A 12,144-nucleotide genomic window follows, 5' to 3' on the forward strand; every position below is an offset into this window, starting at 1 on the left:
GATGGGGATTTGTGCGGTGGACTCATCTGTAGCAGGTCTGGGCGGGTGCCCATATGCCCAGGGATCCTCTGGTAACGTGTCAACAGAAGATGTTCTCTATATGCTCCATGGCATGGGCATTAAAACTGTGAGTGTTGCCTCACACATAACCTGAAAACAGCACTTTAAAACAGCTTTGTAATCGCTAGGGAAAATACAGCTCTCATTAATTTGAGAAAGCTTCAGATAGAGGATCGGCCTTGTTTACATTAGTCAAGTTTTTTTTGTTGCTTAACTGTCATGTGTATTGGTAGGCCTGCTGTTTCTATTTTCTCAACGGTTTATTCTGCAATGGCTCCCCCTGTTGGCAGGGTACCATTCCTGCTTCTTTGATCCCTTGTTTCTTTCATTCCAGGGAGTCGATCTCTCCAAGGTAATAGAGGCAGGTGATTTCATCTGCAAAGCCTTAAATCGCAAGACCAACTCCAAGGTAGCCCAAGCAAGAAGCAAGTCCTCGTGATTAATCTATGCATTGATACAAGAAGAAGATAAAGACCTTTCCCTTTAGCACAGTGTTTTGTCGTGTTGATGCTGCATATAGATAGCCCATGATTCTATACAAAGTGCAATATACATACTTTTTTTAAACCACAATTGATGGCCATTTAGCAGAGGCACTTTATTAAAACGTTGTTGGACAAGGCCTACTTAAATTCAAGAAATAACAGAACTTTTTTAACCAAAAAACCTCTTCCAGTTATCACGTATAGTCTGTCTGGTAGGAGGTGAAAGATAGAGATGACTCCTCACTAAATTGTGAAAGTTATTCATGGTGTTTCTGTGGGGGTCTCTTCCCATTCAATTCCAGCTCAGCAGGAGAGTCCTGCTGGGTTTTAAACCAGTGAGTGTCGATCATTGTCTCCCTCAAAATGTATTTTTCTCCCTCAAAATGTATTTTCAAGTCCTTTGCTCTATTAACATGGAAGTCTGTCTGTCTCCACATGTAAAATATTGATTTGTTTTTTCTCTCTTCAAAGCAAATGTTATTTGTCAGGTGCCAAATACAAACGATATAGACTTTACAGTGAAATGCTTGCTTACGAGCCCTTCACAACGATGCAGAGTAAAACAAATAATAGCAACACAATTCATCCTCACCAGTGCATGACCCCATTCAAAACCATATAGATGGTTGCGACTATTCATTTTATTCTGTAGAGTTAAAAGCACAGTAGGGGGCAGCTTTATGTTGACCTATTGTATGTGCAATAGTCAGAGGGGCCAAATGTATTTTACCTGGAGAAGCCTCTTAACCGTTTAGTTTAGTTGAAGTAGGCGTTCTGAACATACATCTCTAAGAACACCGAACAATATCATGAACTTTGTTGTCTAACCTCCCTTCCACTAGACTGTACTCCTTTTTAAACGCCTTACCAAAGGTCAATATACACAAGTAAATGATTGTATTAATTTGCATTTCAATAGTAATGAATGCAGTTCAATGTGAAGCGTTATGTGACGACGTTCCATAAGAAATACATTCAATGTCTGTAGTGACGTTATTCTATGGGTTCATCTTGCAATAGGAAGCGACATTTATATCATACATTAAATAAATAGTTATTTAAAGAAGGGTGGTTGAGTAAGTCTGATTTGTTAGAAAGCCAATATAACATAAATAATAGTATCCCTTTTTATATTGTAGCTGGATTGGAGGAAATATAAACAGAAAAAAACTGAAGTGTTCTGGAAAACCACTGTGAATCCAACATGTTTACTACATAAAGATAATAAAGGTTGATTAAACAAAATTGTTTACAGTTAAAGAGCTAGATTACTGTAGGTTTCAGATTACACATGACATTCTAAGCTTTCAATGTTTGCCTACAGTGCTGCCTGCATATCTAATATTTATCTAATCATCTACTGGCCCCTTCAGCCCAACCTTTCCCAAAAATCAAGGCCTAGCTTTGTTATTATCTTGTGACAATATTGTATTACTTAAATTATTATTTTACTTGAGATAAATCCAAACAGTTGTTAACCTTTAAATATCTTACTGGGAGAGTATCACAGGATTAAACGCACAATAATCTTTTTGACACACATTACCAATATATTTTATGAATGTTAAAAAATACAAAATTCCCATTGCCATAAACACATCATCAATTTTGTAGACATCTGGATTAAGGTGTTGAGGTTCCAAGAAAAGGGGGACATGACAAAGCAATGCATCTTATCAGACTTGAGACAGGTCATAGATGTGACCTTAAACATGAACATCTGCTACATAGCAACGTTAGCCATCATATATCAACCTAATTATGCAATTCTCTAACACGTTCTGTATAGCCAGCTAGCATATTGCTAATATAATTAACTCATGTTGGTTACTGGTAATACATTGCACATGTTAACATACAACAAAGATCTTGTTGTCTTTGCTCCCTTGGGGAAACAGGATGGTTACAAGGCTGTAAAAATATATATAGATATGTTTTTCTTATAAGAAGGCTGAATCAGCTCTACAGCATTGGAGTGACAATAGAGACAAGAAAAAAAGCACTTAAAAGGGATGAGTCAATATTTGACCATCATTGCCTTGTTGACATAACCAGTTGTATAATGTCCCTTACTGACTGTGTTGTGTACCAGTTACTAGAGCGCTATCAGTTTTTTCCAGGAGTTATCACATAAGCCATGCCACTGTGTTCTGACACTCAAGCTAACAAGGATAGCAGAAATTGCTTATGGCCGTACATTTGTTTTAATTGCACAAAATTATCTTAAAACAGAGTCATGTTTTGACATATTAGTATAAGTAGCTAAGGAAATGTTGATCAAATAGTATTTTCAAAAAGCTGTTAGATACCAATAAATCTAAATTAGATCATAAAATGCAGATTCTGCATTATCAGACATATACCATTGCATACTGTACCATAATCATATGCATAATATATACACAGATACACGCGTTTGAGTGTCAAGGTCAGAAAATTACAACACAATTTTATCAGGAGGGTGAAATTGAGGCTTTTTGTTCCCTTTGTGCTTCCTATGAGAAAAAAAGCAATATATCAAACAATTGTATTGTTTACACATTCTACCCTGCATCTATTATTAATGTATACTTACTTACCGTATGTGAAAAACAATCATGACTCCCAACAGTACTACTGCAACAAGCAGTATGTAGGCAAAAACATTCAACAGCTGATCTGAAAAAGCAAAACACACTTTAATTTGAAGCTCTCGTGGTGGATGTCAGTTGATTTGACTGTCTCAATACAATTTTGAATAGACACAACAACCATTACAGTGGTGACATTTAGCATTACAGTTGAAGGATAACTTAAACATTACCACTCAACCATTCGTATCCTGATTCTGATTCACTCATTGGAGGTGGCACATAAGGAGTACTTTCTTTCTTCACTGGTGACACTGAAATACATTTGAAAAACAGTTAGGTTTTCAGCCACTTAAAAAAAAAAATCAGAAACACAAACTATTGCCCCACTCCCCCCACTGACTTTGCTGATAACTTCATTGTTGAGAGAAAATGTACTTAGTTATCTTAAGATGAATACACTAATGTAAGTGGCTCTGCATAAGAGTGTCTCCTAAATGACTAAAATGTCAAATGTAACAAACACATCCATTGGGGAAAAAACTTCACCGTATAAATGATCCAATAAGTAGTGTTGTAGTTAATGACTGTGGACGTCACTCACTAAAATGCGTTCGGTTGTGAAGTACTTCACGCATCATGTTGCACTTGTATAGGTCTTTGCTGTGAAGTCCACCACATGTACAGGGATGCTGAAGTGTTGTTCCCATGGTAGCAATCAAAGCCATTCTGCACTTTGCATCTCCTCCAAGAATAAGAGCAGGATCCAGAAGACTAGTGCATTCATCCATAGCAAAATCACTGCATGGTGTGTCTTCAGTGTCCCAGCAGTTTGATAGGAGAGCTTCTAAACGGTTCCTGTTCATTTATATTTATATAATAAATCATACAGCAAAAAGACCCAGGCAGGCACTACAGTGTCTACATGAAAACATCAGCAAAATCCCCTGTAGACTTATAGAAATGTTGTATCACGATTGTCCAATACAAACCTGCAGAGCACCTCCCCCAGGCAGTTGTCAAAGATTTCCAGACAGATTTGGGTCCTGGCCTCCTCCAAATGTTCTCCACATGTGCCACTATGCAGACCCTCCTTCATATGCAGACAGTCCGGATCGCCTGGGTCACATTCACAGAGGACGAACATCTCTGCGATGTTGTATGGCAGACCAGCGTAGAGCTGTTGAGTGACCTGTCGACAGTGAGTGCTGTTGCATTGCTTTGCCAAACACGTCTGCACAAGAGGAACCATCTGCCTGTTGCAGACATCATCATGGAGGCAGATTGTCATCTGTTGCAAACAGGACCCATCAATGTCATGAACTGAAAAATAAGGTTCCGGAGTCAATTATACTGTTTATAGCCCAAACTACAATATTTCCAGTAACATAAATAGTTATAATCGTTTAACTGTGTTCTAAATGTATGAACACAAGGACAATAAATTCATTACCGTATTCTTTCAGACTGCTACTTTTCCAATCCACAGTTGAACTCTTCTTCTGTTGTGCTATATGGACTTAGATCATCAAAGAGAATAATGCATTACACACAGACTTATACACAACGCCCACAGACCACAATACCTTGCTATGTGCAGATAGTATGCATCCTCTTCCCATCAAGAATGGTCTACCATATAGCCAGTTATGCAGGGTTAAATTAATCTGTGGCCACCAGACAGATGTTGACAGCAATGCTAAAAAAAAAAGACAGATAAATTCAAAATGAGAGGCTACAAGGACAAAACTCTTGATGCTGCAATGATGAAAATATCTCAAAAACCAAGAGAGGAATTACTAAAAACTCAACCAAAGAAGAAAAACAACGCAACTGTCATTTGCACCAAGTACACCAAGAGTTCAGAGAAAATGAAAGCAATCCTGAAAAAGCACGGGCATATTCTGCAATTAGACAACAAAAATATCGCACACCTCTTCAAGGACCCCCCAATGGTGGTCTATGAGTGTGGTCGCAATATTGGAGATAGTTTGGTGAGATCTGACATACCCCCTGAGCCCACTCAGATACTCTTGACACCCATTCCATGTGCACAGTGTAATAGCACTATAAAAACATCCTTCTTCAGACACCCACATACAGGTTGAAAAATCCCTGTGAGGGGTATCATCTCATGCAAGACCAAGGGAGTAATCTTTCTCATCACCTGTTCATGTGGAAAAGCCTACGTAGGACAAAGGAAAAGACAATTAAAACAATACTGCTGAACACCGCAGCTCAATCAGGGGTAAGAACGTTGACTATCCAGTAGCAGCTCACTTTGTTGAAGCTAACCATCCAATCTCCTCCCTCAAATACACAGGCATTGAGCATGTTGCTCTACCAAGGAGAGGTAGTAACATTGAGATTCTACTACTACAAAGGGAGGCTTACCGGATATCCTATCTAAAATATTGACCCCTAGTGGTCTGAATATTGACTTTGATCTCAGGCCCTTCTTATGAACAATTAATTATTGTATGAACAAGTCTTATAAATGGATATATTCTTTCTACGGCTTATTAGCGTAACCTAATATGTTCCCACTGTTGATGATGCTTATTATTCATTATGGTTGAACCTTAAGATTACATGTAACAAATATGAAATGAAATATGAAACAATTAAATATGTAAAATTGAATTAAACAATCATTTATGTTGATGCTAACATTATGTAAAATATTTAATTATGTTTCTATATGAGAACAATAGCCTAATATATTTAATATGCCATAATCTATTGTTTTTGAACAGTTTCAGTAGTTCATTCTAATTAACTTAATCACTATGACACACCCCTCACTATTGTCATTGGTTGCACTAATTGCACTGTTTGTCTACATAACCTGGTTCAAGTATTCATGACATTACTCTGAAGAAGGCCCAGTGATGCTGAAACGTTGGTAAATTCCCAATACATTACTGGTAGTTTATATATGGAGTGTGCGACTTTATTTTGAGAGTTTATAGTTTATTCGCCGTTAGGCAGGACCTCCTGTCACGCCCTGGTCTTAGTATTTTGTCTTTTCTTTCTTTATTTGGTCAGGCCAGGGTGTGACATGGGTTTATTTTGTGTTGTGTTTATGTATGGGGGTTTTTCATAGGTTTTGGGATTGTGGCTTAGTGGGGTTTTCTAGCAAAGTCTATGGTTGCCTGAGGCGGTTCTCAATCAGAGGCAGGTGATTCTCGTTGTCTCTGATTGGGAACCATATTTAGGCAGCCATATTCTTTGAGTGTTTCGTGGGTGATTGTTCCTGTCTCTGTGTTAGTTTGCACCAGTTTAGGCTGTTTCGGTTTTCACGTACGTTTATTGTTTTTGTATAGTTTGTGTTTTTTGTCTTCATTAAAGATGTATCGAATTAACCACGCTGCATTTTGGCCCGACTCTCCTTCGACGGAAGAAAACCGTAACACCTCCATACAAACACGAGATTCAAAAACAATATAAATCCAGACACTTATACAGTACCAGTCAAAAGTTTGGACTCACATTCCAGGGTTTTCTTTATTTTTTACTTTTCTACATAGTAGAATAATAGTGAAGACATCAGTTAATAGTGATAACATCAGTTGTGTTGTGACATGGTAGGGTTGGTATACAGAAGATAGCGCTATTTGGTAAAATACCAAGTCCATATTTTGTCAAGAACAGCTCAAATAAGCAAAGCGAAACGACAGTCCATCATTACTTTAAGACATGAAGGTCAGTCAACTTTCAAGAACTTTGAAAGTTTCTTCAAGTGCAGTTGCAAAAAAAACGATCAAGCGCTATGATGAAACTGGCTCTCGTGAAGCTCGCCACAGGAAAGGAAGACCCAGAGTTACCTCTGCTGCAGAAGATAAGTTCATTAGAGGTAACTGCACCTCAGATTGCAGCCCAAATAAATGCTTCACAGACACATGTCAACATCGACTGTTCAGAGGAGACTGTGTGAATCAAGCCTTCATGGTCAAATTGCTGCAAAGAAACCACTACTAAAGAACACCAATAAGAATAAGAGACTTGCTTTGGCCAAGAAAAAGATGAGCAATGGACAATGAGATTTTTGGTTCCAACCCCAGTGTGCAGAGTAAGTGAACGGATTATCTCCGCATGTGTAGTTCCCTCCATGAAGCATGGAGGAGGAGGTGTGATAGTGTGGGAGTGCTTTGCTGGTGACACTGTCAGTGATTTATTTAGAATTCAAGGCACACTTAACCAGCATGGCAATCACTTCTTTCTGCAGTGATACGCCATCCCATCTTGTTTGCGCTTATTGGGACAATGATTTGTTTTCAACAGGACAATGACCCAACACACCTCCAGGCTGTGTAAGGGCTATTTGACCAAGAAGGAGAGTGATGGTGTGCTGCATAAGATGGCTTCCACAATTGCCTGATCTCAACCCAATTGAGATGGTTTGGGATGAGTTGGATTGCAGAGTGAAGGAAAAGCAGCCAACAAGTGCTCAGCATATGTGGGAACTCCTTCAAGACTGTTGGAAAAGCATTAAACATGAAACTGGTTGAGAGAATGCCTAGAGTGTGCAAAGCGGTAATCAAGGCAAAGGGTGGCTACTTTGAAGAATCTCAAATATATTTTGATTTGTTTACCACTTTTTTGGTTACTACATGATTCCATATGTGTTATTATATTTATTTTTTTGATGTCTTCACTATTCTACAATGTAGAAAATACTAAAGAAAAACCCTTGAATGAGTAGATATGTCAAACTTTTGACTGGTACTGTACCTATGTCCATTTTAAAAGTAAATAAAAGTTGATAAATACCCTGTAAATTACAGGAGATAAAATGAGTCTTACCAGTTAACTTCTTTCTTGTATTTGACCTGTCCTTTAAATCATGTAGACCCGTTGAAGCCAATGCCTCCAGTGCATTCTGAATGCAGGAGTTGTTGTTCACGACACTCCATATCCCTTGGCACTTTCTTCTGCTCTGGGTGCATGTACAATTAGACAGAGAGGTGCTCTGGAGTTCCATCCACAATGACAGACAGTGGCGCTGAGAGCTTGGAGAGTTGCACAGTTTTTTTCCTTTCTGGCATGAGTCCTTCAACTTCTTATACACTAATGCACAGTGGTGGGACTTCTGGCAACTATGAAGAGCAGAGAGACAGCTATCTCTGGTGGTTATTGGTTGTTCCTTCATAGGATTCCAGTGGGGTCTAACAGAGCTGCTCAGGGCTTGACCATCTACAATTACAAATGCATTGCAATGTAAAAAGGACATGTAATGTACAGTTGAAGTCAGAAGTTTACATACACTTAGGTTGAAGTCATTAAAACTCGTTTTTCAACCACAAGTCAGTTAGAACAACTACTTTGTGCATGACACAAGTAATTTTTCCAACAATTGCTTACAGGCAGATTATTTAACTTATAATACACTGTATCACAATTCCAGTGGGTCAGAAGTTTATATTCACTAAGTGGACTGTGCCTTTAAACAGCTTGGAAAATTCCAGAAAATGATGTCAGCAAGGAAGAAGCCACTGCTCCAAAACCGTCAAAAAAATCCAGACGACTGTTTGCAATTGCACATGGGGACAAAGAACGTACTTTTTGAAGAAATGTCCTCTGGTCTGATGAAACAAAAATAGAACTGTTTGGCCATAACGACCATCGTTCTGTTCGGGGTAAAAAGGGGGATGCTTGCAAGCCGAAGAACACCATCCCAACCGTGAAGAACGGGGGGTGGCAGCATCATGTTGTGGGGGGTGCTTTGCTGCAGGAGGGACTGGTGCACTTCACAAAATAGATGGCATCATGAGGTAGGAAAATTATGTGGATATATTGAAGTAACATCTCAAGACATCAGTCAGGAAGTTAAAGCTTGGTCGCAAATGGGTCTTCCAAATGGACAATGACCCAAAGCATAATTCCAAAGTTGTGGCAAAATGGCTTAAGGACAACAAAGTCAAGTTATAGTAATGGCCATCACAAAGCCCTGACCTCAATCCTATAGAACATTTGTGGGCAGAATTGAAAAAGCGTGTGTGAGGAAGGAGACCTACAAACCTGACTCAGTTACACCAGCTCTGTCAGGAGGAATGGGACAAAATTCACCCAATTTATTGTGGGAAACTTGTGGAAGGCTACCCGAAACGTTTGACCCAAGTTAAACAATTTAAAGGCAATGCTACCAAATACTAATTGAGTGTATGTAAACTTCTGACCCACTGAGAAATTGATGAAAGCAATAAAAGCTGAACTGAATCATTGTCTCTATTATTCTGACATTTCACATTCTTAAAATAAAGTGGTGATCCTAACTGACCTAAGGCAGGGAATCTTTACTAGGATTAAATGTCAGAAATGATGAAAAACTGAGTTTAAATGTATTTGGCTAAGGTGTATGTAAACTTCCGACTTAAAGTGTTTGTGTGTGCAGTACCAGTCAAAAGTTTGGAGTAACAGTCAACTGTATGTATCACCAAAGGAGAGTTACATTTACCGTACTAGGTTTGCTTCATTTTGTTCTTAATTGATTCCTTACTAAGAATACTAGTGTTGATAGGACAACTAAAAACTACATGTACAGATAGATGTAGGATGTTAATTTGAGCCAGTTTGCTACAGCAGGAAAATAATCCTGCAGCAACAGGAAATGTGAATTATTATGTGGATTATAATTAAGGGAGTTTTTTGTTGGGGTTGATAAATGTATCTTATGGGAAATTAAGTCTGACATTTTAAAGTGGAAATAATCAACTTAATAAGCCTTTTTAAACCTCAAATAGACTACAAGTTTTTAATTTCCTGCAATTGCAGGAAAGTTCTTCTGCAACAGGGTGAACAAATGAAGATCCTACATCTGTACTATGTATGAGAGAATGGGTGCACCTGTCTCAGGGAGGCATTGTGAAGTGAGTAGTTCCAGAGAGGTACAGGGCTCCTCCCATGCACACAGACACCCTCTCACTGTAGGATATTGGTCAAGAATGGAGTGGATGGTCATGTTACAGACCTTTGAGACTTTTATTTGGCAACTTCCATCTGGATTCGAGCACAAAGGAGAAGAGGTAGAAAAACAGGATTTTCAAAGGCCGTTAAATGGATGAACATTGGCACTGATATGTATTCTGTTCATCAAGGCTGGGCTACCCCCTACCATGTAATTGGCCAAATGAATTGTTTGATTATCTCAGAATAAACACAAAGAATTTCTGGGCAGGTTTGTTGTAGTTTTGTGGGACTCCAAAGACGGACATGTAAATATGCAATCCATTTCCCACAATAATGTAGCCTACAGCTCCCAGAATTACAGTCGTTGAGGTTCTATTTGTCCTCTCGTTGAGACAACAACATCATTTGCTCTAGGCAATAGCAGGTGTGAAATCCATTTTCCACACAAGACTATAGGCTTGAGGCTATTGCTTTAGTAGTATTAGGTTTCCTCAATATCACACAGGGGTGGAATCAAACATTATCTCTACTGTAATTGAATTTATGTTCCATGGCTCTTGATAGTATTTTATTCACTCAAAGAATGGCAATATGGTTAAGTCCCAGTAATTAAATAAAACAGATTACATCTCTTGCAGCAAAAAAATGTTTACCTTTAGGATGACATATGTTTCTGAGAGAGGATTTCTCACAGAAAGCCGACTCTGATATGCATGCCTCCATAAAGGCAAAACAGCCTGTGGATCTGGATGAAATCTTGATGCTGGTCATCTGGTAAACAAGAACTACTGGAAGATGTTTACAAAAAAAACGTTTGAATACAACAACTTTAAAGTAATTGAACTCTTCTCCAATGTTTTGGTAGATAGAACACCTTCCCCATCCTTCTCTTATGAGTGGATTTCACACTGAGTAAACTGCAAAGTAGGCTACTGCTTGAAAATGAATAAAAAACGTTAGTCCTTATGTTCCCCTTTAAACTACCCACTGGGCACAGACCTCAGTTCAAGGTCCAGTTTTGATTTACATTTTGTTGAGTTGTTAATTCAATGCAAAATCAACAAACTAACAAAATCACAAGTTCATTGGATTTAGGTTAAAAGTTGGGTAAAAACATTTTTTAAATGACTTTTGCAAATTCAATCAGTTTTCCACGATCATTCAGCATCGTCACATAGATGTTTTTGGTTGAAGTGACGTGGAAACAGCGTTGATTAAACCAGTAGATTGTGTAGTATTATTTCAACCAAGTTCATTTAGGCTGCCAATTCACTCATTTATTTGGCAAATGAAAATACTAAACATATGGATATTATCATAACTCTATTTAACTTGACCACTTTTGCTACTTACTCTACATTGGGGAGCTACGTTCTATCTTTATAGGTCAGGTATCACAGCAGTGGTAGTAAAGGAAAGCTTTCCTTTAATCACATGCTTGAGGCTCTATAAGAAGAAACTAAACATACACCAAATTACCGGTAGACTTTATATACTCACCAATTACCGTCGCGGTTTTCACACCTGTCGTTCGCTGCATGGTAACACCTTCCCTTTCGGTTGGTACCTCTTCAAGTGGACAGTTCCGATCTTTGCAGCTGCGATTGCCCCGGTGCGTATCAATCGCTATGACGTCAGTTGAAAGGTAACCAGATTTGCAGGTGGGATCTAGGCTAAGTACTTACACCTCTGAGACTACGATTAGCTAAACAGATAAGTGAATGCAAGTTTGAGGTGCGGCTGATTGCATGCTCATAAAGTAAACATTTCATGCCCTTGTTATTCATGCAGCACTGGGTTATCAAATAAAATAACTTGGTAACTCTTATCTTGAATCTTCAGGGAGTAATGCAAATTCATTCTAATGAAATATGTTAAAAGTTGTCAAACTCATGGTGATTGACAGTCAATGAAAGATGTTAAGGACAGGGTGGAATACATACACCACTAATAAATTAGTTGTATAACAAAACACATATCAATGTCTCCAGGTTGCTTTTATCAATGTTATGATTAGTGGATAAGGACAGTGATGGTCAGTAAGAGGTGGGTGTATTCAGCCATTTAAATAATAGCCTATACAACCTGGTTAGTCAATCATGGTAAAGTTCATACTTAAC

The 12,144-nt window shown here is 38.4% G+C and overlaps 2 protein-coding genes across 7 annotated transcripts in view; one reads left to right on the forward strand and one right to left on the reverse strand.

Annotated features, from left to right (window-relative positions):
- The window catches only part of LOC112224629 (3-hydroxy-3-methylglutaryl-CoA lyase, cytoplasmic-like), a 29,425-nt gene extending 27,813 nt beyond the window's left edge, over nt 1-1,612 (forward strand). For all 3 annotated transcript variants that reach the window (XM_024388298.1, XM_024388299.2, XM_042306266.1), the window contains 2 exons: nt 2-127; nt 395-1,612. In XM_024388298.1, coding sequence (XP_024244066.1) covers nt 2-127; nt 395-499 — 231 coding nt within the window. In that variant the 3' untranslated portion in view covers nt 500-1,612. The remainder of the gene's footprint in view (nt 1; nt 128-394) is intronic.
- A 77-nt stretch (nt 1,613-1,689) lies between these two features.
- gfral (GDNF family receptor alpha like) lies at nt 1,690-11,636 on the reverse strand. 4 transcript variants are annotated; one of them, XM_024388297.2, is made up of 10 exons: nt 11,525-11,636; nt 10,678-10,809; nt 9,962-10,114; nt 7,922-8,311; nt 4,569-4,634; nt 4,108-4,438; nt 3,720-3,973; nt 3,349-3,429; nt 3,125-3,203; nt 1,690-3,040 (listed from the first exon to the last, which is right to left on the reverse strand). In XM_024388297.2, the coding sequence occupies exons 1-10, from the start codon at nt 11,562-11,564 to the stop codon at nt 2,983-2,985; spliced, it is 1,584 nt and encodes a 527-aa protein (XP_024244065.1). In that variant the 5' UTR covers nt 11,565-11,636; the 3' UTR covers nt 1,690-2,982. The 4 variants fall into 4 exon arrangements, 3 of the variants coding, with proteins under 3 accessions (XP_024244065.1, XP_024244064.1, XP_042162199.1); XM_024388296.2 differs by having other exon boundaries at nt 10,678-10,812; XM_042306265.1 differs by having other exon boundaries at nt 10,678-10,795; nt 11,525-11,633.
- Between the last annotated feature and the right edge of the window lie 508 nt (nt 11,637-12,144).

Source organism: Oncorhynchus tshawytscha, linkage group LG25 (assembly GCF_018296145.1).
Source record: "Oncorhynchus tshawytscha isolate Ot180627B linkage group LG25, Otsh_v2.0, whole genome shotgun sequence".
Lineage (NCBI taxonomy): Eukaryota > Metazoa > Chordata > Actinopteri > Salmoniformes > Salmonidae > Oncorhynchus > Oncorhynchus tshawytscha.